At 53.5% G+C, this 26,996-nt stretch overlaps 2 protein-coding genes and 4 non-coding genes across 6 annotated transcripts in view; 1 reads left to right on the forward strand and 5 right to left on the reverse strand.

The window, feature by feature from the left end:
- The first annotated feature begins 185 nt into the window (after positions 1 to 185).
- Positions 186 to 9,349, forward strand: Slh (sec1 family domain containing Slh). The gene is made up of 14 exons (XM_037228020.1): positions 186 to 370; positions 1,826 to 1,985; positions 2,244 to 2,457; positions 2,794 to 2,881; positions 3,236 to 3,325; positions 3,727 to 3,947; positions 4,436 to 4,578; positions 4,936 to 5,002; positions 5,632 to 5,791; positions 6,659 to 6,923; positions 7,149 to 7,287; positions 7,707 to 7,910; positions 8,514 to 8,591; positions 9,017 to 9,349. Exons 1-14 carry the CDS (start codon positions 340 to 342, stop codon positions 9,044 to 9,046), a joined length of 1,890 nt encoding a protein of 629 aa, XP_037083915.1. The 5' UTR covers positions 186 to 339; the 3' UTR covers positions 9,047 to 9,349.
- Positions 9,350 to 9,590: 241 nt separating this feature from the next.
- On the reverse strand, positions 9,591 to 9,662 carry TRNAQ-CUG (transfer RNA glutamine (anticodon CUG)). The gene has a single exon. It is a non-coding gene; the product is annotated as a tRNA-Gln (tRNA).
- A 972-nt stretch (positions 9,663 to 10,634) lies between these two features.
- TRNAQ-CUG (transfer RNA glutamine (anticodon CUG)) lies at positions 10,635 to 10,706 on the reverse strand. Its single transcript has one exon. It is a non-coding gene; the product is annotated as a tRNA-Gln (tRNA).
- A 3,885-nt stretch (positions 10,707 to 14,591) lies between these two features.
- Positions 14,592 to 14,675, reverse strand: TRNAL-CAG (transfer RNA leucine (anticodon CAG)). The gene has a single exon. It is a non-coding gene; the product is annotated as a tRNA-Leu (tRNA).
- Positions 14,676 to 18,995: 4,320 nt separating this feature from the next.
- Positions 18,996 to 26,996, reverse strand: part of LOC119099513 (visual system homeobox 2) — a 51,780-nt gene continuing 43,779 nt past the window's right edge. Inside the window, exons 6-8 of the mRNA XM_037222672.1 lie at positions 21,992 to 22,169; positions 20,845 to 21,138; positions 18,996 to 19,057 (exon numbers count right to left, since the gene is read on the reverse strand). Of these exons, the coding sequence (XP_037078567.1) occupies positions 18,996 to 19,057; positions 20,845 to 21,138; positions 21,992 to 22,169 (534 nt within the window). The remainder of the gene's footprint in view (positions 19,058 to 20,844; positions 21,139 to 21,991; positions 22,170 to 26,996) is intronic.
- On the reverse strand, positions 26,152 to 26,223 carry TRNAQ-UUG (transfer RNA glutamine (anticodon UUG)). Its single transcript has one exon. It is a non-coding gene; the product is annotated as a tRNA-Gln (tRNA).

The raw sequence follows: 26,996 nt of genomic DNA on the forward strand, positions 1-26,996 counted from the left end.
AACTACAAAAATTTTGAACACATTAACAACGGTTTTATTGACGTTTGTCAGGAAAATAGTACCAGTAAATTTATATTACGTCATAGTTTATTTCGAACCATAAGTAACGTTTACTAAACATTGTAGCTTTCGTGGTCGTGGCTGCGACAAATACGAGTCTTTTAATACAGTACCCGGAATACGGATAATCTGTGCTGTTTGCATTAGCATCAGGGTAGAATGGCCGGATAAGAGTGATGGTGTTCGATGAGTGCTGTTGATAGTGAATTATGCAAAACACCAAATAATTTGTTTTCATTTCATCTCTCCCCTTAACGTTAAGTGAGGTCTGTTATCACCATGGCTGCCAGTCTAAGGGAAAAACAGATTGGTAAGTGCTCACGTCACCGAGCTTCTCTTATGGGGTAGCTCATGACCTGAAGATTGAAGAATGACATGACCCATTGCCATGTGATTTTTCCTTTGCTGTGCTAAACATCAAAGGAGATGACCTGGGTGAAACCAAAATATTGGTGGGTGTTGTTGGTTGGCACCCAACTGTTAAAAGTATAAAGTTGTGCAGTGTCAATCACATCTTGCAGAGTTGTTGAGACGCTGACTGCTAGAGTGCATGTTATGTCAAACTTGTCCAGAGAAGTATTGTCATCAAATGAACAATGTCAGTGCATGCTCACTTTAAATGTGATTACTCAATAACTCAGTGTATGATCACCACCTGGAAAACTCAGTGCAATTTTCCCTGATGTAAGTTTGGGTCAGTGGGTGTAAGGTTCAGTAAGGTGATGTTCAGATAAGCAGTGTAATACCAACTCTTATAAGAGAGTGCCTTACTGTGTCATTTGAGAGGCATCATCTACCCCTGATTAATCTACCCATGGCTGAATGTTTTTTAGCCACTCTACATGCTGTTGTTTGATCCTTAATATAATGGTGCATCTCTAGCTGCAACATCCTTTAGCCAAGGGTGGGCATGACAAGATTTCACAACTGCAGCCACAGCCCTAAAATTGTCACTGAAAGCTGAGCTTGGTGTACCTCAGGTGCAACTAATATATTGTGACTAATGAAAAATGCTTGCCATCTTTACTTTATTTTTACATTTCTATATGAACTTTAGCAGGGTGATGGTGAGCCAAGGCCAATCATCACTGTTCTTTTTTATTTAACCAAATGCCCATCATAATTGGTCTAGACTAGTATCAACTTTCTGTTTTATTTAGAGTCCTCATTTGCAGGATGTTCTGTATTGTAAATACAGGATACTGCCTTAGCACACCCAACCAGCATTGATGAACAAGAAGACAGAGGTGTTAGAGCATGAGAAGACTATTCTACAGGGCTTGGTCCTGTCAGATAACAAGGAAATTCTCTATTTGGGTTGCTGTTGATGTGAATGTATTGCATAAGGTATCTGGCAGCTTTCTCTTTGAACAATGTGCATGTGTGCATGTGTGTGTGTGTGTGCATGTGTGCATGTGTGTGTGTGTGCATGTGTGCATGTGTGTGTGTGTGCATGTGTGTGTGTGTGTGTGTGTGTGTGTGTGTGTGTGTGTGTGTGTGTGTGTGTGTGTGTGTGTGTGTGTGTGTGTGTGTGTGCATGTGTGTGTGCATGTGTGAGTGTGTGTGTGTGTGTGTGTGTGTGTGTGTGTGTGTGTGTGTGTGTGTGTGTGTGTGTGTGTGTGTGTGTGTGTGTGTGTTGTGTGTGTGTGTGTGTGTGCGTGCGCGTGTGCGTGTGCGCGCGTGCGCGTGCGTGTGCGTGTGTGTGTATGTAGTATGTGCTGATGCCAGTCAATACCAGATGTTTCACCTTTCTTTGAATTTTCAGTGGCGGTCAAGAAGCTCTTGAACCTGAATGCCCCTCTGGTCAATTCAGCAGCATCAGAGCCTGTGTGGAAAATATTGGTCTATGACAAGTATGGCCAGGATGTTATATCTCCCATCATGGCAGTGAAGGAGCTGAGAGAACTGGGTGTTACTCTACACTTGTAAGTATATACCTTGTGTTTTTTGTGCGTGAGAGCCTCGCACAACATTTTTTGTGCACCGTGTGATCCTTATTTGGTATGGAGGAGATAATTAAATCAGTTTTGCTCCACGGACTTACAGATTCCAAATTTGGTCCTATGCTGCTTTTTAAAATATGGAAAATGATGAGATCCACGCTTTCCATTCAATATGACATATAACTTCTGCCATACGATTGCCGGCTTCCTCAAAGCAGCATGACTCGGCTGTGCCGGCAGGCCGCTGCACTCGGTCAGAAACACGGTGCCGGACGCGCCGGCCATCTACCTGTGCGTGCCCAGCGACGAGAACCTGCGCCGGATCTGCCAGGACCTGGCTGACAATGTGTACGACTCGTACTACTTCAACTTCCTGGCGCCCATCTCGCGCCAGAAGCTGGAGGATCTGGCCACGGCGGCACTACAGGCCAACTGTGCCGGTGCTATCAAAAAGGTACGTTTGCGCTGGAAAGGTTTGCTGAGGTATTGCTTTGCCTGAAATTTCGCATTTCGACCATTTGCTTGATGCTTCAATCCCGGTTACTAGAACTCAAAATGGTCATGTTCTTGACTTGCGTTAAGGGGCCGTCTTTTGTCGCTCGGCGAAGGAACTAGGCAGAGTTGCGCATACGGAAACGATGCACTCATGTGTTGTGGCGGGTTTCAAGAGCTGAGCATGCTGTGTTGAAAACCGTCATTCCTGATGAAGCTTACGGGGTAGGGCATATGTCATCCGATTTTACCGGGTTCATGCGTACAACACAACCCAGCAGTGACTTTGTGTCGACAGGTTTTTGATCAGTACGTGCACTTCATATCACTGGAGAAGGACATGTTTGTCCTCCGTCACCATGGTAACGACACAACCTCCTACTATGGTACGTTTGCTGTCGTGTTCTCAAAGTCATGCTTTTTACTTGCTATACGTGTTTACGCATTAGTGATTGGCGATGAAGTGGCGTGCTTAACTGGCAAGCTCAGGACGTCACGTTTCCAACACTCTGCGATTGTTGTCCTCGCTGCCATCCGACGGCATTATGAACACATGTTTGAGCGTTATGTTGCATTTTGCTAGCAGATACATGCATAATTATCTTGGTTTCAGGTTACGGCAGGGATTCCCAGTACACAACCGCTCTGTAGTTTCGCTAATGGGCCTGTCAAGCGTGATATTTGAGTCTCGCTGTTTGCAAATTGTCCACATCCTTACGATTCCAACGCATTTGTTTTAGCCCTGAACCGAGGCGACGTCAAGGACACGGAGATGGACGTCATGATCAACGGCATGGTGGACAGCTTGTTTGCCGTCTGCGTGACGCTAGGTGAGAGGACTCGAGCTGTGTGCGGGCTCCGCTCCGTCTGAATTAACCGCGTGGCGCATGCGCCTAGTAGTCAAGAACGCTGTGGTTGATTTCTGGTTTACATTACCGTAGCAGTGTACTCCCGTTATAACACGACAGCCATTAGGAACGTGGGGGCAATGCAAGAATGTGGCGCGTGGTGTCTATGCCGTGGGACAATGCACACATTACAGACGCCTGATCTTACATGTTACATGTCCATATTACAGCTTTTGCTGGCAGTTTGAGTACACTGTGGCCTATTTCTCATGGACCAACATGCAAGGCTAATCAGGGGCCAGTTCAGTCACAGCTCCAAACCACAGCCCCATCCCACAGCCCCCCCCCCCTCCCCTCTGACCTCGCGCCCACCGCCGCCGCAGGCACCGTGCCCATCATCCGCTGTCCGCGCAACAACGCGGCCGAGATGGTGGCCGAGCGGCTGGACCGGCGGCTGCGCGAGAACCTGCGCGACGCGCGCAGCTCGCTCTTCAGCGGCGACGCGCTGGCCGGCGGCCAGTACGCCTTCCAGCGGCCGCTGCTGGTGGTGCTGGACCGCAACATGGACCTGGCCACGCCGCTCCACCACACCTGGACGTACCAGGTAGCAAGCGTGCCGCAGCCGGAACCGTGTCGCGTCTTGGCAGGAGGCGTACGAGCTCTGTCAGGGTGCGGCACGCAGCTAATGTGAAACTTTTCCATTTCAGCATAGGTTGGAATATTGTGTTTGCTCCATTGCCGCAATTTTCTGATGCCTCCAATGCCGACATCCCGGGTAGCTACACACGTCGTGAAATGGACAGACCACGCGGACGGTATGGTCTCCACAAGCGCGCCGACCTGGCTGTGTTGTCGGCCGGCGGTGACGGCTGGCGGTGACGGTCGGCTGTGTCGTCGGCCGGCGGTGACGGCTGGCGGTGACGGTCGGCTGTGTCGTCGGCCGGCGGTGACGGCTGGCGGTGACGGTCGGCTGTGTTGTCGGCCGGCGGTGACGGCTGGCGGTGACGGTCGGCTGTGTTGTCGGCCGGCCGTGACGGCTGGCGGCGACGGTCGGCTGTGTTGTCGGGCGCTGACGGCCGGCCGCTGCGGCAGGCGATGGCGCACGACGTGCTGGAGCTGCGCCTGAACCGGGTGACGGTGGAGGAGACCAGCGGCGAGGAGGAGCGGCGCACCACCAAGACCAAGACCTTCGACCTGGCGTCCACCGACGAGTTCTGGCAGCATCACAAGGGCAGGTGGGTCGGCGCGGCGCTGTTGGGGCTGGGGTTGGGGCGCCGGTCAGTGGTCAGTGACTAGCGACCATTTTTTATCGGTCACATGTGCAGATAAGCTGGATAAGCTGTACTACATCACCCTGTGTATGGAGTGCGTCAGGAAGTGCGTTGTTTTTCCCCTCCCCGCGCTGTGTTCGGGTGCCATCGTCTGGTTCTCAGCAGTGCATTGCTGGTCGTCTTCTGCCAGTTTTGATCCGGTTCGCGGGCGTTATGCTCCTCCCGTCGCCTCACGGGCCTCCGACACGCATCCGTCTCCGCGCATCTGACCGCCGTGACCGGTCTGAGCGCGTGTGTTGAGTGGCGTCGGGACCGTTCCAGTCCGTTCCCGATGGTGGCTGAGGCGGTGCAGGAGGAGCTGGACCGGTACCGCGCCTCCGAGGGAGAGGTGAGGGCCCGCCGGATGGGTGGTTCGATGCCGGTGAAGGCGGCAGGGGAGGGACTGGCTGCGCGTGGTCCGATGCCGGTGACGGCGGCAGGGGGGGGGGGGGGGAGGAGACGGGCCGCGGGTGGCCGGGCGGTGTCGGTCGGTTGATAGGAGGTCGTTTGTTGTCTGAGGGCTGTTTACCACGCTTCAGCCCGTCCTGAAGGGACGTCCCTGTTGAGTCAAACCGTGCCCAGTATGCTGTCCTGTAACTGATCCGCATGAATCAGGGGTGTGATGACCGAGCGGTTAGCCTTTCCGGCTCTCGCGTGGGGTCCGGGTTCGAACCCTGAGTACGCCATGGCCCTTGATTGCTTATATGGCTTACGCAGTCTCTGGCGCTCCATGAAAGGGTGCGCGATGACGAGCGTCGTGTTCCCTCTAAAAAAGATGCCCATGAGTCATATTTGCTTCGGAAGCTCGCAACATCTCAATATTTTTGTCAACTCAGCGCTGGAGTTATTTTTTGCGCGCTATTTTTGTCAACTCCAAGGCGGCAACTGGGTGTGGCCGTGCGTGGGTGCGGGATGGAACGAGCCAGTGCTGTGTGCACCGCTCGTGACGGCCGCTGTTACGGCCCGTTCGCGCGCCAGGTCAAGCAGCTGAAGCACGCCATGGGTCTGGACGGCGAGTCGGACGAGGCCATCAGCCTGCTGACGGACAACACGGCCAAGCTCACGTCGGCCGTCTCCTCGCTGCCCGAGCTGCTGCAGCGCAAGCGGCTCATCGACGCCCACACCACCATCGCCACTGGTGAGAGGGCACGGCGCCATCGCCACCGGTGAGAGGGCACGGTACCATCGCCACCGGTGAGAGGGCACGGTACCGTCGCCACCGGTGAGAGGGCACGGTACTTTCGTCATTGGGGAGAGGGGACGGCACCATCGCCACCGGTGAGAGGTCGCGGTACCATCGTCACCGGGGAGAGGGGACGGCACCATCGCCACCGGTGAGAGGGCATGATACCATCGCCACCGGTGAGAGAGCACGGCACTATCGCCACCGGTCAGAGGGCATGATGCCATCGCCATTGGTGAGAGGCATCACAGCATTATCAGCAGTGAGGGACCGCACACCATGGCCATTCTCTTGGGCGAGTACGTTACCGTTATGACCAGTGAGCGCGGTAATGCCGTCGCTGTGGCGGGACCGCGGTGGGGCTGGCACCGTTCTAGCCTCACACCACCGGCACCTGGCCGATTCGACTCCGCTCCCAGTATCGCCGACATGATTTGGGCGGGGTTATGGATAAGTTGGGGTTATGGATAAGATAAGTTATTTGAGAGGTCCGACTCGTGATATTTTAGAAGCTGTAGGTCGCTCGTTGTGCCTTATTTGAGATCAGACGCGCATCCCGAAGTCCCTCGGGGGCTAATCTCTAGCTGTAAGCAGGCGTTTTCGAAACCGTGGAGACGGTGAGCGAGATCCAGATCGTAGTATCATTCCATGTGGCCGAATAGAAGCTCTGTTGACTGCATGGATTTGCTACGCGTCGCCTTTTGCATCTCCAAACACCGATATATTACAGCACTATCCCCGTCTGGCGCTGGTGGCCGCCCTTCATCACGATCCCAGCCCCAGCCCTGCCTGGCACCCGCTCACACTCACCCCGACCGGCAGCGATCCTGGAGCAGATCAAGCGGCGCAAGCTGGACGCTTACTTTGAGACGGAGGAGAAGTTGCTGTCACGCTCGCCGCCCGAGCGGCCGCTGGTCGAGCTGCTGCGCGACCCTGAGATGGGCTCGGCAGACGACGCGCTGCGCCTCTTCCTCATGCACTACGTCAGCGCCGAGGAGGTGGCCGAGACGGAGCTGGAGCAGTGCGTTCAGGCGCTGCGGGAGCGCGGCGCCGACCTTGGCGCCGTGCAGTTCGCCAAGCGCTGGAGGTGAGGCGGCCGGCTCTGCGCGCTGCCTGCGCGCTGGGGTGATGGAAGCCGGCTGACCTCAGGTTGTGTGCGATGTTGGCGGTGCATTGCATGGCCCAGGAGGGGTCTAAAAAAACACGCTTTATCTATGTTGTGCAAGTGAAAGTAGTTTTCTGTGTAAATTGCGTTTTAGGGCAGGTTTATGCGTGTTGTGCACTGTGCAGTGACGTTTTGTGTGTGCCGCAGACTTTACAACAGAATGCCGACCAGCACCAATCAGTACCTGGGCAGCGGCACCAAGACGGTCAACATGTTCAGCAAGCTGATGTCGCAGGGCAGTCAGTTCGTCATGGAGGGCGTCAAGAACCTGGTCGTCAAAAAACACGTAAGCCGAGCCGGGAGGCGGGTGATGCAGCACGAAGTGTTGTAAGTTGGTGTGGCTGTAGTGCGAGTATTTACCTTTCACGAGATGGAAATTCGTCCAGACAGCTGGGAGTTTAGATTGCGGACTTTTCTGTCAGTTGCTCTGCAGCCGGTGATTGCCGGTCAGCGGAGTGGTATCCATGTTCTGCTCAAAGACCGTTGGCTTTTCAAGCCTTGTCTTCGTTCATGTCTGTGTGTTGGTGTCCTAGCCGCCACACTCATCATTTCGCGTCATCAGTGTTAACACGCGTGCTGGTAAGTTTGCAATGAGTTTGCAAACAGTTGCCTGCTGTACATGACTGCAGTGCTGCAAATCGCTTATGTCCAAGAGTGTCCCGGTCTGCACCCTCCGCTGACTTCGACGGATCCGTCCGCCCGCAGAACCTGCCGGTGACACGCATCGTGGACGCCCTGATGGAGCAGAAGAGCATGCCGGAGGTCGAGGAGTACCGCTACCTGGACCCCAAACTGCTGCGTCCGGACGCCGGCGCCGTGCGCTCGCGCAACACATTCCAGGAGGCTGTCGTGTTCGTGGTGGGCGGTGGCAACTACATCGAGTACCAGAACCTGGTCGACTACACCAAGGTGCGACCACGCCGGGCGGGCCGAGCGCTGGATGTGAGGTTTCAGACTGGGCAGTGGCTTCTGCTGTGTGGGCTGAGCTTGATTTGGTGGTGGAGGCAGTTCGATGGGTTGGGTACGTAAGATGTATTGGAGTGCGGCTATTCCGCAACGTTTCGACGAGATTGCCGGGGTGGTCGATGAAACTCTTTCGGCGGAGCTGACCGCCGAAGGGTCTGACAAAAAGACGTTTGGGATGTTTGATAAATACCCAGATCTGCAAGTTAGCAGCTAGTGTTCAGGTACTGTGTTGGACTGGCTGGGCTTTGCTAAGCCACGCAACCAGAAATATCTCCTCATTTTGCCTCGTGTTCTGACTCGCTGACTTCCACCATAATTTATTGTTTTATCGCGCCACGCTTCCACTAAACGCACCCACGACACCTGATTTGCCCTGTTGCCCAATTCTCTCCACATCAAGACCATTTCACAGCAGGCCACGCTTTTCGAACAAGCGTCGACCCGCCACCATAATAGAAGTGCAACAGGCCTTACAGGTGCAACAGGCCTGATGCAATGGAAGTGCCATGTAGACGTACGCTTACACCAGCTATTCGTCCGTTGCAGAGCAAGACGAGCACGGCGACGAAGCGGGTGATATATGGCTGCTCGGATCTCCAAAACGCCACACAGTTTCTGCAGCAGGTGAGCGTCGCGGCGTATCGATTGGGCGCTGTGCCGCGCAGACGGTGACGTGGTAGCGGGTCTGGGGCCGCAGCTGTCTAAGTCACCGCGAACTGCGTTGGGGTTTGGGCTCACAGTGAAGGCGCTTTCGGTTGCGGTGGGGCTGTTAAAGATATGAGACAGAGCTGACTTTGACAGAGGGTGTATTCATAGGGTGCATTCATAGGATGTATTCATAGGGTGCATTCGCACCGCACTGAGAAGGTTCTGTTCTTCATGACGTCACGCAGAATCGCTGCCAGACGCGTTCAAGGCGCGACAGTTTGATGTCGCTGCTCGTGCTTGCTGTCATGAAAGTGTCAGGTACTTATCCCACATTGTTATGAAACGAGGATATTGATCTTCCAAGCGTGTCATGACATATGCGTATTTTGTTTTGTTTGCAGCTTGGCGAGCTGGGAAATGAAATGCAGTAGGTCATATCCGGTGGACACTTCAACATCAGGAGCATATACGAGAGGACTGTTGGGTGGAATGTGGCGTTTTGGACGCGGGCCGAGGAAAGGCCCTACACGCAAAATGGTGGGCGGGTATGTTTTTATTGTGACAGTGCCCGGTTTCTGGTGGAAGGAAATTATGTATTCTCGTCCGTTGTGAGCGGTCGAGTGTTTTTCGTTCCTTGTTTCGGCTGGTTCATTTTCCCGAAGACGTTTTAAGGAAGGGAAACGTCGCCTTGTACCCGAGCTGCTTCGTGCTAGAATACATGTATTTATATCAGCCCCATGTTGTTTTTCATGCTGTGGGTACTGGCACGCTCACGAGAATTGGGAGATGGGTTCATGGAAGCATCGGAATTTGTGGGGGTCAGCTCAAATATGTATTTTCCCCGGGTAAATGGACTTCTGTATGTTTGGGCGTCATAAACGAATCAATGGGGGGGGGGGGGGGGGGTATAAGAACTGTATTTTCGTACAATGCGCTACTGTATTTGTGCATTGGACAAAAGTTAACCGCTGGGCGAGGTCCCGCCGAGATTTGAACTCGGATCGCAGGATTCAGAGTCCTGAGTGCTAACCGTTACACCACGGGGCCACCTGGGCATCTGAAATGTCGCTCTTTGATTCATGTTACGGTATGGGACCGCTCCACGTTAATGCTCACTCCATGCTCGGTACTTGGAGGTAAGATTGGAGGCGTGCTGGGTTGAGATAGTCTTTTTTAGTCGGATTCTGGGCGGTGCTTTCAGGAGGTCATGTATGGCACAGTTCATTTAATCGATGTAAACGTATATTGCACCTCATTCGTCGGACAGGTCACTGCATGTGGGTACGGTTGCGCTTGTTCCCCGTTCTTCCCCCTATCAGTATCAACGGACACAAGCTATAACCTTCCCGACCAGGCCTACATTTTTGACATACGCCACACACCAACTGATAGCGGGCTGAGAACTACTCTCTCAAACACAGCAGTCTCACGTCCATTCTGCCCCGCCCCCGCTGAAGCATGGCAACGGCTTGCGCCCGGCGGCTCACCACGACCCCCGAAAAGACGTTGATGGGAACAACGAGCATGGCGAGATTACTGAAGCGCGCAACATTATGCATATACAGAAGCGTAAAGAAAGTGTCAGGCCCAACATCTGTGGATTGCTTCACACGTTGGGGCATCGCACCGCCATCTATATAGCACAATGCGAACTACAGCTCGTCCATTCTAGCACACTGACCGTTTTCCCAACATCTTGCGATTTCTCCACACCGATTCCACTGCATTCCACACGTCGATTCAACGTCATTTCTCGTGGAACGCCCCTGCGTTGTCAGACAAGTTCGGTTCGGACAAGTTCGGGGAGCGTTTTGGATGCGTAGCATTCCACTACCATCACAGACCGCAGCTTGGTGACAGTGACATTCAAGTTATGGGTGGCAGGGGGACATAACCCCAATGTCGACCATAGCGCGCTGCGTATACTTGGATACTGAGAGCACGGCGAGGAACCTGAGATGCATGTTAGCAATGGATTGCTAGTATTGACGATTCTTCAGCAAAACGCAGGTGCTGGCCAGGTCCCGCCGAGATTTGAACTCGGATCGCAGGATTCAGAGTCCTGAGTGCTAACCGTTACACCACGGGGCCGGTGCCGCGTGCATGTTTCGCTCCGTGATTAACAGCACAGCGGTTTGCACGTTGTCGGCAGATCGGGACTGTCGCGCTCACGCCATAGGCCTGTATTATGCTTCTTGTGTGGTGCAGACCTGTAACGTTTGTGAGTAAATGCCGTTTTTGTGTTGTGTTTCGGTATGACCGCAGGGGTAGGAGAGCTAGCCGTGACCCTCAATTTTCATGAAGGTTAGGCATTACTCTACTTGATCTGTGGTGCCATATGAAAATAATTTCCTTCTTAAACAAAGCCATGGCCTTTTTGGGGAATTATTACGCCCTTGCGTGCCATATGAGAACCCAACCCCGTGATGTGAGCGTAGGGACGTGGGCCTTGGGACGGATTTTCTAGAGAGAAAGATAAGCACGAGCATCGCTTGTTTACGATTTGTGGCTAGTAGTTGGCTGGTTTAATTGTCATATCGGGGGACAAGGCGTCCCTCCAAAACTACACCAAGTGGGAAAATCAGCGCAAAGCTCCTTCCGTGTGGGATGGAAGTGGGGATGAATGGTTAATATTTTTGCTACATTTTGTCATCGTTTTGTCTGCAACCCTCCCTAGCAAACGGACCTCATCACTGATGATCAGGGAACCAAAGTGCAGCGCGCGGGTTACCGCTGCGTGGAGCATGAATGGAACGAAAGGCTCGGTGACACGCTCTGACATCTCTTGGCCATAGTCGCAACTGTAAGTGTCTGCATGAGCTGACCCAAGCCGTAGCGCTCGGCACTGCGACTACGCTTATGCTGCATGCGTTTCCACCAATGCAGGTCGATTTTAGATGATGTTCGCAAATTGAGCAAGATATTTAGCGTGCGCCAGGATTAGCTGCTTTGCAAGCACAGACTGCGCAAGTTGTATAAGCATATGGACGTCTCAAAAAGTGGGGAGCATGCTTATTTTGAAATATACTCTTCCCATTCATACCCGGAGTGGTAACACTACGTCGTAGTGGCTCAATATTTTCATAAGGTGACATAGCCAGGTGACATATTTTCGTAAGGCGACATAGCCAGGTGGCATATTTTCATGAAGTGACACGTTTCTCACCGAAGAAAAGACGCGTCGCCCACTCAGTGCCACTCCAATACAGGGGTGCTGGTGGTGGCCAGAACTATGGACGACCTCAAACATGACTGGACTCGTTAAAACATCGCCGCAGTAAATGCATCGAAGCACGCTGGCGTCCGGGTCAGATCGCCTTGGGCGGGTTGGGTCTTTCGCTCCTGCAAAGCGCGGGAATCGTATGCAAGCTCGCAGGTCCAATGGCGGGAATGGCGTGGGTTCTGACGCTCTTTGACTGGCCAAATGCCGAAGGAAGCGAGCATTCCTCACGTGCTGTTTGCACGTCATCTTCTCAAGGCCCTTACGTTGGATTTTCCTAAGCTTTCGTGCTGCAATGGTTTTCGGCGAATTCTGGATTGCATTCTTCAAGTTTCTTCCATCAATCAACGCGATCATGAGGATCCATTCGTCCTACGGCCCCGCTCGTAACTAGCACATTTCCTTTAGCACGCCGAGCCCAAGCCGGATTGAACGATAGGCATCACTCACAGGGTGCGGCAATGCTGGGGATCAGGATCGTCATGCATCGCAGGAAACGCGCCAAATTTGTTGTCGTTTTTCGCCTGAGTTCAACATGAATGGTGACCTAAGCGGGAGGAGAAATCAGAATCTGGAGAAAGTTTAGGTAAGTCCGCACGTGGGATTGGTCATGTTCTTGCGATGCCTCCCACTCAGGAGTTTGTTTAAGGTCCTGCTTGGGATAGCGGGGACATGTCAAGAGAGTAGTGGGTTGCCTCAGGTTACCCGAGATGAGGAAGACGTGGGCCACTAAGAACGAGTCAACATCATAGAGTCGAACGTAAGGCTCATCACGGGCTGAAGTGGGTCGGCCACCCTGGCCACTTCTTTCGGACAGCGCAGGAAACAATGATAATGCGCGCTTGCTCGCGGATATTTTTAAGGACAGTTGCATAATGCGAAGGAAACGATAGGTTTGCGGCACCTATGGAAAATAGTAAAAATCGGCGTGCTTTGCGTTATAATGCTCGAAAGTTGGGCAAGAAAATTTGCTCAAAGTTTCACGCCATCAATCTCCCTAAAATAGGTGATGGCGGACAAAAAACGTAGGCAAAACTCAAAAGCGTTCTTCCGTTATTCGTTACATCATAAATGCAGTTCTTTAACTGCTCCTACGTTACCCCACTGAAGACATAACGATATATATATATATATATATATATATATATATATATATATATATATGTGGGTGTGGGTGTGGGTGTGGGTGTGTGTGGGTGTGGGTGTGCGTGTGGTGTGGTGTGTGTGTGTGTGTGTGTGGGTGGGTGGGTGGATGAGTGCCCTGCATGTATATGAGACACAAGAAACATCATCATGCAGTTCTCGAAAAAGTTCCGCATTTGTTGGATGGAATTTCCAATTTTGCTTAATGGGAATACGGGGGTGTCGGAGATGGAACTATGGTTGCTACCGACAAAGTAGCAGTCCATCGTATATGCGTTTGTCTTAAGAAATCACTGTACCGTATGTCTATGTTTTCTTATCTGCCATTTTGGGAATGACCTCTCACACTGTTTACTGCTTCTTAAATAGCATTAAATTTGGATGCCTTTTCTGCTTTATGTTTGTCGCGCCTACTAGAACTGCGTTTCTTTGTAACCCTTTTCCACTCCTGTCCTTCGCGTCCGCACGTCCTTCGCGGACGTAGAACCGTAGAACGTAGACTCGACCGACGCCGGTCTGACATCTGGGTGTTTTCTATGATGGCCTGTCCCCATGGAAGCACACGCCCCGCCAGCACTCGAGGAAAATTGGTAGGAAACAGTTGGGCATCTGTCCGGGCTGTGGTCCGGACTCCTGCCCAGGCCGCTGTCCTCCCCCCCCCCCCCCCCCCCTCCTGCATCCTCTTGTATCGTTGCAACATTGCTTTTCGTGCAGCTCGTATTAGCTTACTGTCTGTCATTTTCTTCTTTTCGACAGCAATGCACGTTTAGTGGACAACATCTTGCCTAAACCTTTTCGGCGTTTTGTACGCAACAATGGTGCAAATCAAATCATGTCTCAGTCAAACAAGATAACCGTCTAGGCAGCGTCACTAGGTAGGTGCTGACTGTACGGGGACGTTGCCACGTGCGCTGCCATGCGCCACACGCACACACAGGGCCGACGATATCTGCTATGGTAGAGTGCGCCAAAACGGGGCCGTGATTCCATTGACATGGAATGTGCAGGCGCGAGCGAGATACTGAGAGTTAATTTGTGCCATTTGATTTGTGTTACCCGAATGGGTCGCTGCGTTGAACACTGCGTACATGAACCACTTCACAATACGAGGCTCGAATACGTGTGGCTTATGTTAGTACTATCTTTCGAACCATCCTCACGGAGAAATGAACCCAAAAACGTTGCGATACACTGCCCTTATAGGTCGTAGAACCATTGTACAAGTCCGCAGGAATCCCGCTGCTCGTGTGGTTTTGCGTTGTCGAAACAAAACGTTTTCCCAGCAGTTCACATTTGTAACATTTACATCCCACTTGGTCATCTGTAAGTGCTGTCAGAAGTGGTGCGAACAAAACATGCCAAAAGTAGCGTGTTTCTCTGTCAGAGTCATTCCTTTACACTTGCTATTTTTGACCATGCCCCCCCCCCCCCCCCCCCCGTATCAGCCGCCAGCCTTGGATTTGCGACAATTCGCGACGAATGGGGGGATCGGGGGAAGTGGCACGTAGTAAGAATGTGTTCGGTGAGGTATGTTGAAATAAAAAGCAGAGGCGCATGCAGTGGAGAGCTGGCGATTGCTGACATAAAAGCGCGTATCTAATGTGAAAAAGTGTTGTCAGAAGTGGGATTCGAACCCACGCCCGGAGAACCGGACTGCGACCTGAACGCAGCGCCTTGGACCGCTCGGCCATCCTGACTATGCCCACCTGGGTGCAGAAAAAGTGGATCGATGGACCGATGGCTATGGCTTTGATTTGATGGGCTATGATCGAGGTCATAGCTAGGAGTGGTGCCACTTCAGGTGCACTATCCGCAGCCGTCCACGGAAACTTGGGAGGGGTACGGAGGAAAAAAGATCATGATCCAGTGAAGCAGGTGCAAGGGTGGATCGAAACCACTGTCTTGAGTGGAGATGCCTCGACTTCGGGCAAATAAATGAAAAACGAGCCATAAATTCGGAAAAATTTGGAATTTTGCTTCTTCTGATTTCAAGAAGTTTTCCACAGACTTCTCTGACTGGAAGTTGTGTAGACTTTCTGTAAGGTCCAGAAAAATGCAACTTTTCACAAGTTCAGACATCTTTCTTGGAGCAGGAACTTCAGGGGCCAAGACGGCCATGGTCCCTCACTTTTCGAGGTGGGGCAAGGGACGTAAGAACGTTTCAAAAAGTGTTAGGGCCAGGGCCAGGGTACATTGACGGAACTTTACCTGGGCAGGGCCGGGTTGAGAGAGGGGAGAGCGGGGCCATGTCCCCCTTGGGTCTTGAAGGGGTCCATAAGCTCCGAGCGGGTCTATAGCCTGCCGAGCATACGCTGCCTTTTAAACACAACACGCACCACAGCTGGATGCCACTGGGCTTTCATGCAACCAACAACAGTCGCAAGCGAAAGCAAAGGACCCACGGGAAGACAAAAACAAATCACTAATTGAGAGAGTGGTGATTGGGAGATCTAAAGATTCATTACGCTGTCCAGACGCCCTACGCGGGGGGGGGGTAGACGTCCATTTGCTCGGTCATTCTGATCATTGAGGAACCTGTTACGTTGCCCTTTATTTATAAACATTTGCTCGGAGGACCTTGCGCTGTTGCTGGGCCCTTGCTGTTAGCGTGCCGGAATACTCTTGTCAATCAGGAGCCTTCCACGGGTTCTTCCCATTCGTCCGAAAGGCTCTATACGCTGTAGCCGGAGGCCCCACATGTCAAGCTGCCAGAGTACTCTCGGTTGCTCGGGGGCCCTTCATGTTGGTCATGGTAACCTACAGGCACGCTCACGATATGCTCATGGGTCCTCTACATTGGTCTATGGACCTTCCAAATTTTCATCACGTGCCTAGGGCCCTACGCTCATGTCCGGAGCCCGTCTGTTAGCCTGCTCGGGCACACGGGATTGTTCAGGGACCGTGTACGTTGGGTTTTTGTATTTGAATGTAGGGTCCTTGCGTTTTTGTTGTGTTTTTGGTTTTGGTTTCACCTGAAAGCCTGCTCGGGTACACTCGATATTTTGTGTGCCCTCCACACAGCGCTTTGGATACTCCTTATCGTAATGGAGGATTCTACGCTCTTGTCCGTAATCCTATCTGATAACCTGCTCGGGCACACTCGATCGTTCGGGGCCCCCTGCATTGGGTCTTCGGTACTTCCTATTGGAAAAGAGAGCCTTACGTTCTTCCCGAGGGCCCTAACTGTTAAACTGCTCTGGCACGCACGATGGTTCGGGGGCCCTCTGAATGGTGTCGTAGATATTGCTTACTTGAATGGAGGGCCCTATGTTCTTATCGGGCCCACATCTATTAAGCTGCTCGGGCCAGTGGCGTATCTAGAGGGGGAAGGCACGGGACCATGCCCTTCCCCCCTCCCCCTGTTGTGCCCCGAGAGAACACAGGAACCTGCATTTCACCTGTATGATTTTGGAATTGTCCTCTGAATAAATTAGCAGATACAGCGGCAGGAAAACAGATTCCATCTTTATTCTTCCAGTTCCGCCACCAGATTTCAGCGCTATTTGTCGATGTTGTAAATGTTAATGGTTTCCTATTATCAATCCAAGTCGCGCAGGTGGAATATACGGCCGGACTACCTTCTGAATGTAACAACTGCTGTCCTAAAGCGTTAAACTGTCGTCTTTCTGATGCATCGTCATTCTCGTTTGCCCGTGGCCGCCGTCTAGACTTGGCTACTGTGCTGACAACGGGCGGGGTTTGAAGAGACCGCAAGGCCAGGCGTCGGATCTCTGCATCCAAAACTTGTGAGCGCGCATGCGCAAGGCTATGTTACAAGGCTGTTTTCGCTAATCGATTCGGATTGAAGGTAAACATTCCCAGACAAGCATGGTCGGCCATATTTTTGCAAGCCGTTTTACCCTGTTTCTATTTAAAACCTACGTTTAGCGAAATCCGAAAAATGTTCCGTGATAAACACAAAATACATTATTGTTTTGAAGGGGTCTGAATTGTGTCAAAGACGGGAGGCTGAATTTCAGCTGGAGGCACACGTAGGTACCTATTCAGCGATCTTCATTGAGGAAAACCATTGCACTGAGTCCCTAGCTGTCTCGTTAGGGCTGTCTCGGAAAAGTATTCTGAAAAATTGCACTCGCAGCATATTAAGTATAGCACTACCAGCGAGATGCCGAACGTTTTGGCGAAGTACCTCGACACGCTTTAATGTTTCAGTGCGCCGCGCAGTGGCCGTAATCTTTTGTCTGTTTGACATTTTTTGTCTAATGCTTGGCATCATCATCACTGAACTGAGCAAGTCTGCCAGCTGCACACTTTTTCGCGCTTTATGAAGAATGAAACGCAACTTTTATAACAAAATGTCAGTTTGAGTCAGAACCACAGTGCGGTTGTGTGTATTTGCGTCCAGCCTACCACGTGGGCCGTAAGGCACATTATGAGAGCTGAATAACGAGCAATGAAGTCATCAGTCGTTGCATGTGTTGTCATGACCCTTGTTTATCAACAGCGTTAACTCAGCCCGGGTAAAGGCACCTAGGTATGCACCTGTTTGTCTCGAATGGCGTGGCGCGAACAGCAGCGCAATAATTCGTGATGGTGGGGGGGGGGGGGGGGGGGGAAGGCACGTTCTTATATCTTGAGCCCATTTCGTACCATGCAACGTCTTAGGCTCAATTTGCTTATCTTAATGTTCAGGCCAAGGGCTGGTCGGCCCTCGGCTCCATCGTTCTCGCGCGTTTGATCACCTGGCAGGTTGCCAGGATCCCAGGAAAGGATGCATTTGTTTCCAGACACTTGTCTGGTAAAGTCGCATGACGGTAGCATGATGAAGCTGGTTTGTCATACTTTTCTTCATGGCCTGTGGCGGAGAAGCATGCCGTGGGGGCGAAAGGGTGATTGTAAGCCCAGGGAACCAGCAAGGGTAAATGCATTAGGTCGTTCTCTGACTACTTTCCCGCGTTGGACCGCCGGCCCCGTGGTGTAACGGTTAGCACTCAGGACTCTGAATCCTGCGATCCGAGTTCAAATCTCGGCGGGACCTGCGTGGTTTTGCTTTTGAGCACTCAGCTGCGATGATACCTTCTAGCCTGGAGCTAACATTTTCATGTCACGTGAGCCGCGGTGCGCCAAGGGCGCTGAGGTGGCGGTGAGGTAGTGAAGAAGCCGACGGCAGAACCCGTGGGCTCGACGGTCGCTGGGGCTCCCCGACTCGCGGGAGGTTCGCGAGTGTTGTGTCGCACAACGTGCCGGTCAGGGGTGTAACTGGGTTCCATGCTGTCACTATGTGAAATTGGATGGAGTGGGGAGAAGACGCCTTTTGTCTCCTTTGCTGCACCACATTTTGAAATCATTTTCCCTTTCGTTTTGGTTGGAATCACCTTGCTTTGTTTCAGATTTCGCTGGTTTCGAAAGCGGCTGCAATTGGTAACGTGGACGCCATGCACTATATGTAGCTACGTGGGTAGCCAGCTGAGCGAACCTTATGAATTCGCAATATCCAAGGTCGTGCAGGCCGTCAAGTCTGCTTGAAATCAGTGTAGCGTGAATTCGGGAATAAACCGTTCCGCGGGCTTCTGGCAACGACGGCATGGAGAGGTGTATGATTGTTCCATTTAACCAAAAATGCAGTTGGTAGATTTGTTGAAACAAAGCAGTGAGTCACGAACAAATGCGATATAATCAAGCAAACCTTTTGTGTGTACAACCGGCGAAACCAAAGATCATGCCTGCGTTTATCGTTAAGAAAAACCTCCAAATTTTATATGTTACTTTTAATGTCTCCTTTCCTCGCCGCTGATACGATTGACCTTGAATTGAACGGCGAGTTGGTTTGTAAATGGAAATCAGCGTCAAAAAACAAGCGGATGTGCGGATCAAATACTGGGAAGGAAGGATGGTTGATTACCAGAGCTTGAGTCTTAATCAGTAACACATATAGAGTGTTCTATGATAAAAACGTGTGCCATGTCTCAGCGTCTGATATTTTGTTAAAGTCCATTCTGACGCATCCGCCACGACTTCAGTGTGGCATGGTGAGAGTGTCGCCGTTGCTGAAGCGGTCATTTAATAGCTGCGACCCGGTAGTCAGAGTCTGGTTGCTGCACTGACGCCAGTTTTTTCGCTGCCGGCGAAGATCGGCTGACTCGGTCGAGTCTGTTCGATTTGCAATGCGCCTGCGATATCTGCGAACTTCAAATGCCATCACAATCTTATTCACATATATTGCCACTACGGAACGGTGAAACCATCTGAATAACAAAGAACAAAACACTTATCATCTGTGAGCACATTCAGTGCCATACAGCTCCGCTCTTATCGGGGTTCGTATATCAAAGCTGTTTATCTACGGGTGATGCGCTTCCCCCCCCCCCCCACGAAATGCTTTGTTAGTCGCAGCACCTGACACGAACACACACTTAATGGCTGCAGTGCTGCTGGACTGTGTTTTTGTTGTTTTTTTTCTTGCCTGCTCATCTGATTGCGTTCTTGAGTGTGAGGTGGAGTCTGGATGTGTCTGTGGTTGGATAAGCTCCTGGCCTTGTGCATGAAGCATGGCTGCACTCAGGCAAGCGTGGCGTCTGAGTGAGCGGCTGGCTGAATGGTGTGAGAGCTATATCCCCTAGCTGCTGCATGCACGCTACACACGTATATCACGTACAATGGTTCATTGTCTGACTGAGCGGTAGTCTTTTAACTGTACAGACATGCTGAAACATTTCTTGCTCTCCGATCAACGCGAACGAACAAAAATATAGTCATTGAAGTGACTGCTAGAGCTAATGCTTAGGAGGAATAAGGGCGCCGAGTTCGTATTGGGACCTCAAACACGCACGCATCGTTGGAACGCGCAATGCTCACCACGTGACTAACAACTCATCGCCGATAAGCTCCGCACCAGACTGTGCTCCATGGCGATGACTCGCGGGCTAGCCTGGCCACACCAGCTACACAGCATGTGGGATCCACCCACGGGATCCCGCCCCACCAGCAGGTGGGTCCACCGACGGGATCCCACCTCACAACAAACATCCTGTTCGTCCTCCCATGGGCTCAGTGGCAGGAGCCATGCGCCGTGCCTTTGGTGTTTACCGATGTTTTTAAAGCTCGCATACAGCATCGACATGACTCTCATGAAGTACAACTTCGCTTGGTAGACCCCCCCCCCCCCCCCTCTAGCGCAGCCACGTCGAATGAACACAATGTAGCCACGTAGATATCATACCGCGGGCCGCAGAGACGTAACAAGTGCAATTTGCGGGTGTTCTAGGTAAATCGACGTCACAGAGCTAGGTTATTGTTAAAAATCGCGTCAAGAATAATTCCAAAATCCCTCGTACCAATCGATCCACAATTCTGGGACCGCTATGCCTCAAAATTGTGAATCTTGTTAACTCTCGTAGAAGTACAGGAGCGGGCGGGTCAAGTGCACAGCAACTTCAACGAAGAACTCCACCAAAGGGTCATCGAAGGTCACAAAAGTCAAGCTCCACGGGCCCAGGCGCCACATTCCGCAGACCCCACTGGTCTGAGCGAGCGATAAGTTCAGCCACCGCTCCCAGGTGCTCCGGGCATGGTGAGACGGCGGCGCGCCGCGCACTGTACACCTCCCCGATCTCACAACCGGACTTCCCAGCCCAGCGCCTCCTCACCCAGCGCTCGTCCCAGCCCAGCGCCTCCTCGTCCAGCGCTCGTCCCAGCCCAGCGCCTCCTCGCCTAGCGCTCGTCCTAGCCCAGCGCCTCCTCGTCTAGCGCTCTAGAACAGGCACACGTCTTCGGCAGCCGACTTCTGCTGCTGCTGTTGCTGCTGCTGCTGCTGCTGTTGCTGCTGCTGCTGCTGCTGTTGCTGCTGTTGCTGTTGCTGCTGTCGCTGTTGCTGTTGCTGTTGCTGCTGCTGATGCTGCTGCTGCTGCTGCTGCTGCTGCTGCTGCTGCTGCTGACTGTCGGCGGCGCTGCGCTGCAGGATGGCTGACGTCATCTGTGCCGCGTCACTCAGAATGCGCGCGCTGTGCTCCTGCGCGCGCGCCCGCAGCGCCGCGATGCTGCTGCTGCGGAAGTCGTCCGGCTGCTGCTCCCGCTGCTGCGCTGGCTGCTGCGCCGGCTGCAGCCGCGCCTGCTCGTCGCCGCTGTCGTTCTGGCTGCTGTTCTCGTCCTCGGTGACGTCCTTCAGCTGCTCGGCCGCCTCCAGCGATTTGCGGTGCATGCCTGGGGGGCAGTGACAGTGAGAAGGGGTGCGGATGTGCGGGGCATATGGCTGGAGGGGACAGGACGTGACGCCGGTCGCTGCGGTCTGTCCTGCGGCTGAGCGGCCAACTGCTCCAACCACATGACGCCCTCACATCCCGCCAGGACGTAGGCGTCTGTGTGCTCTCTCACCTGGGCGAGATACCCAAATACCGTAAATGAAGAATGAACACCCATGAGACTCAACGTCGTAGATCAGCATGTTGGGAATGCTGTAAGATAGTGTCCTTCATTGCTTCCAAATTTCCGGCATAGAACAACGGTAAGCCTATTCACAAGCTGTCGATGAAATATAAGAGCAAGAAATCTTCCCTTTGCTAAAAATATCACGATTTCCTAGCCGTTAGTCATCAGATGACCTTAGGCACCAATATCCAGCTAGTGCCAGTTTGCTTCTATCATCATGGTCCCATTCCGTCGCTTAACATTTCTTGGAAGCGTCACATACACCCTTCCACGCGCAAGAGCCGAGTGCCCCTGGCGCCTCCCGAGGGCGCCCCCCCCCCCCCTGCCCCCCTCGGCGCCGCAGGCTCAGCGTAACGTCGTACCGAGCAGCCAGGGCGTCGGACAATCCTTGCCCTCGCCCTTCCCCCCCCCCCCCCCCCCCCTGCCCCTCGGCGCCGCAGGCTCAGCGTAACGTCGTACCGAGCAGCCAGGGCGTCGGACAATCCTTGTCCTCGCCCCCTCCCCTGCCCCCCTCGACGCCACGGGCTCAGCGTGACGTTGTACCGAGCAGCCAGGGCGCCGGGCAATCCTTGTCCTCGCCCCCCCCCCCTGCCCCCCTCGGCGCCGCAGGCTGAGCGTGACGTCGTACCGAGCAGCCAGGGCGCCGGGCAGTCCTTGTCCTCGCTGACAGACTTGACGATGGTCTCTGGCAGTGGCAGCGAGTGGCGCACCATGGCGCCGTACAGGCCGTACTCGGCCATGATGGTGGAGCGTCCCCACGTCTTCTCCGTCTTGCGCCACTTGGCGCGCCGGTTCTGGAACCATACCTGCCGGGGAGAGAGCGGGGTGGGGTCAGGCCGTGCGGGTTCTGGAACCGCACGGTTCTCGTTCTGGGAGGAGAGGCGCTAGGCTCGTGATGGAGACAGGTGCTGCCCGCAATGGTGACGGGCAGTGAGTAGGGGGAGGGCGTGTGGGTCCAGCGCCCGATGGAGCTCCGGCGGGAATAACGCAGAGCGCCGACGCGGTGCGCCTGAGGTCACGAATCTTTGGGAGCACTTCTCACAGATCGCGTGGACTTAGCGTCTGGTGTAGCTAGTTCAGTGAACACGACGGACCGAGCGGCCGCCGGACGGCCAGGCCGAGCGAGTCACGGGTGATGAGCTGCCGAACGCTTCGGCTGGGTCCGCATGACGGACACCCGAGTGAGGCGGGGAGGGGGAGGGGCACCACGCATGGTGAAGCACGCCCGATGATGCGCACGTTCACCATGTGGGAGGCGCACCTGGCACCACCAGCCGCCTGCCGCGCGGGGCCGGCGGGGATAAAGAGTTCACAGGCGGTGGGTGTGGCAGGCCGAGAGAGATTCTCCGACGGATCAGGCTGGGGCTTACGCGGGCTGCCGTGATTTGGAGCGGCAGCCAGACACGGAAAGCTCGGCTGAGCTGCAGTCGCATGGCTGCGCCGCGGCGCTACCGGTCAGTTCGGTACAGCGGTCGCGTGTTGAGCGACGACCCCTGTGCCTCAGACGCGCCAGCTTCTTGCGTGAGGACCAGGACTGGGCACGACTCGGTTGAACCTCATTTCGTCCGTTTAGTTCAGTTTGGCACGTGCGCGATGAAGGCGGGAAGCAAGGCATAGACTAAGGGACACCAGGCGTGGCTAACTCACAACCGGGACGGATGCATACAACACCGCGACGCTGCTGAAATGCAGGTATGTGGGATCCGCAAGCGCACGGATGGAATGGAGACCTATGACCAGGTGAGATGACGCCTGGTAAGGTAGCACCGTGATCCCCAGCTAAGTTCTACTGTGGTGAGGCAGTAAATGACATCATTCTAAACGGACTGAGTGACAAGTGTCTTATCAGGTGGCTTACTTAGGGCCAGACCATTGGGACAATTTAGACAAACGTCCGATCTAGGTGGCGCTCAGATAGCGTGTCAGACCCGTGTCCTACGACCGAGAGAGCTGGATTCCCATGCCGAGAAAATCCCGAAACGGAACAAACCCAATCTGTTTAAGCTCGGTTGTGTCGGGTGCGGACTGCCCCCGGGAAGCTCCGAGTTGCCGGACTTTCGCCCCGTTCCCACCGGAGTCCCGACGCCGGGGCGCCGCCGACGGCCCACGCGTGGACGCCTGTGGCGCCATCTGCGTCGCCCGCTGATTGAGCGTATTAGCGGCGGCGCCGGCCGACCCGACACGCGCCCGCCGCCGGCGGCGCAGAAAAACACGCGTCGTTAGCCCACCTAACGATATTATTATCCCATCGGTGTCGTGTCGACGAATATAAGCCGCGTATTTGGCTTCGTTACTGTTAATAATCCACGATCACGTAGCCGGTCACGACACAAAAGAGCGTGATCGCGCTTTGTATCGCCGGCACCGCCCGCGGCGAACCGGGCCCAGCTCTTCTCGTCGGTTATGTGGCCGGCGGCACAGGCGGTTGGTGCGCGTGCCCTACGGCTTTGAATCCATGCTACAATCCGTAATGCTATTCCCCAGTTTTCCTTAATAGGACGCGATAATTAAGATCACCCGCTTTCACGATGGTCGCTCGGGTTCGATTCCAGACTGCCGCTGTGGCCTTTGGTTTTTCTTCAATGCTGCAGTTACCAGCGTTCCGATTGGATGCGTGATAACGTGCATTGCTAAGGTTTTTAGAGAAAAAAAAACAGAGAGGTCGCACATTTTCCTCCGTGGAGGTATCTCATACCGACATAATTTTGAATTAGGTGAAGACGCTATACTTAATCTCCCAACCGTGCATTCGACGTGCATTTCACGATTTTAACTGTTCCCAGTACTTCTCCAAGGAAATGTACTTCTGCGGAATGCCTCGTTTGCGCACACGCTGGAGTGGGCTATGCGCTGACTACACTGTATTTTTAGACCCGTAAAGCCCACTGCATCGAGGCAGGTTTGTGCGTCCCATTCTCCTCGGGGGTGGGGCTTTCATTTTATTTGTTCAATACCTTATTCACAGTGAACTCGAATTTCCCAAAGCCAACGCGCAGCTATTCAGGAATCAAATCCAGAACTCGGAATGGGGCAGGCTGCATGACCAGTTGCAGTCTTAGCGCCCCAAAACTCCGCGGAATCGGATGGTGTACAAAGCAAAGCCGAGAGTCAAAACTGCTGCACTTTCTATTCACTACTAAACAGCTGTTGAGCATCGTGACCTTCTCGTCGTAAGTGTAGAAATGCATCCTTATAGCCTTATATCATGGTCTGCTAAAGCCTTAGCTCAAGAACTACAAGAACTACTGCAACGTGCCAAATGTTGCATTTCAGTTCCGTGATTGTGACTGCCTGCACTGCGGTGGCGGGGTCAGAGGCTGCGATGGGCTCCACCGAATTCACCGAGATCGGCCAGTTCGACCTAAGAATCTCCTAGCGAAATGAGACAGCAGAACAGTCAGGAACAGTCACCATTCAACCCTTGCTGCCCGCACAGACACGTGCAGGCACGTGCAAGCACGCCTGCACGTGCCTGTCGTCTGCTGAGGTCACACACGGCGCTCACCACCGGCAGTGCGACCATCACACAAGACCCAAGCCCATCACTGTCACACCACAGCCTCGAGCAGCGCGCCCGACCGGCCGCTCGCGCCGCCCGGCCCCGTCGGCGCGAGACGGCGCCGCCGCCGCGCTCTCCCGTCGCGGTGTTGACACCGGACGGCGGGATCCACCTCGCCAATCATTGGCTGCCGGGCATTCAGCGTCCCGGGTCGCCGCTGGTCGCCGCATTGTCCACCCTCCATGCAGATCAGCGGGCGTGCGGCTGGCAGCCCACAGCCGCCGGCCGGACGGTCCGCGCCGATTGAGGCGCCTCTCGCGATGAGCCGATGCTCGCCACGGGGTGCCGCGCCCGCTCCGGTTACGCGCGTAATTAGTGAGCTGAAAGCGTATTGAGGAGCGACGGCGGCCCGCCGACAACGGCGCCATTAAAGCGGGCCGGTGGAGACGGAGCGGCTGCCGGATGGGTTTAATTCGGCGGCGCGCGACCGTGGGAGACCCCGACCCCGTGAGAGACACGCAGACCGGGAGAGACCTGAAGATCGGTAGAGAGTCGGAGACCGGGAGAGATCCGGACACTGGGAGGGAACCGAAGACCAGGAGATACCCAGAGACCGGGAGAGGACTGGAGACCGTGAGAGACCCGGAGAAGGTGAGAAACATGGAAACCGGAAGAGAGACGGGCATGGGTGGATGTGTGGTAATGAAGCGGCAAAGGGCGGGAACTGGACCAACAAAACACGAGATCCTGACAGACCATTACGCAATCACATCTACCCAAGAGCACCATTTGATGTGTGAGCTTGATGATTTGATGTGTGAGCATCATATAAGTATGTTCGTCCGTGCCACTTAATTTGTCTTAATTGTAGTGTCGTCCCTAATTTCATTCGGCCCTAACATAGAGTCCATTCTGTCTCTACCGTACATCTAGCCCGACGCTATAGCCGACGGTTTTTCCATGATTTTGAAACCACCACGACTCAAACTTAAGTTGCGACTCATAAAAATGTGTGCAAGATTACGTCGTAATGGTAACCTTGCCACTTCAACTGGTACATCACGCACTGGCCGTGCTCAGCTGCCTAACTCCGCAGCGAAACACCCTGGTACGTGGTGCGGCACATGCGCGCTTCTCTCGCAGTTTGAGAACCACACAAAATTAGCGCGCTTGCTCTCTATCTGACCAAGGCGCAGTTGGATCCCCAATGCTATTCATGCCGCGCCGTGATAGCGATTTTGGAAGCTTTGCTTCATTGACGCATGCATGTACAAAACCCTCGCAATAGCAGGTCCCGCCGAGATTTGAACTCGGATCGCAGGATTCAAAGTCCTGAGTGCTAACCATTACACCACGGGACCGACATACGTCGGCGAGACGGCAAGTGGCGAATCGCCAAACAACTTCGTCATGTTGGTATCCGGGCTTGTAAGCCCTCCGGCCGCCAAAGCATGCTCCCATGAGACAGCCTCTAAGACAAAGCACGGGGAGTCGTTCCTGATCTTATCACCATGCGGCATCGCTGGACAAACGTCTAAATGCAAACGGGTCCGAGACTCTGGATCCAGATTGTTGGAGCTTTACAACCCGCACGGGACCCAAAAGCGCAGAAGTAGAAGGGGAGCCTAAAGGAAGCCAAAGATCATACGATCATCCGATTATACAAAAAGGAAAAATTGGATCCCTGACGTTGCGCGCCTAGAAACGGGTTAAGAAGGGTGGAAGAAACGTTCTTCCTGCTTCCCATTTTTACGCTCCGCGACACGGAGGGTATGTCATTAATCACGGCAAACAGGTACCTAGGAAGTGCACATGATCTCAAAGTGTGAGTTAGTGATGTAATGGGATCTTTATTCTCATGGATTCAACCACGGGCTCGTCCAGCATGATTAACGGTAGGGCCAAAGCCCCTCAATCATGGCCTTTGCGTCTTCCTAATCAAGGCAAAAAGAATATCGCGGGACTGATCACTGAGCCACAAGCATAGCCTGATGGCAATACCTCACTCCTATAGTGATCCCATGCCTGCTGTTCCTCCATGCATTCAAAGCTCCTCAGACAAACGCCCGGATAGACCAGATTCCGAATAGGTAGGGTAAGGCGGGGAGACCTCTGCTACGTTTAAGCTTTCAAG

Source organism: Pollicipes pollicipes, unplaced genomic scaffold (assembly GCF_011947565.3).
Source record: "Pollicipes pollicipes isolate AB1234 unplaced genomic scaffold, Ppol_2.1 Scaffold_2555;HRSCAF=2994_pilon_pilon_pilon, whole genome shotgun sequence".
NCBI classification, from domain to species: domain Eukaryota; kingdom Metazoa; phylum Arthropoda; class Thecostraca; order Pollicipedomorpha; family Pollicipedidae; genus Pollicipes; species Pollicipes pollicipes.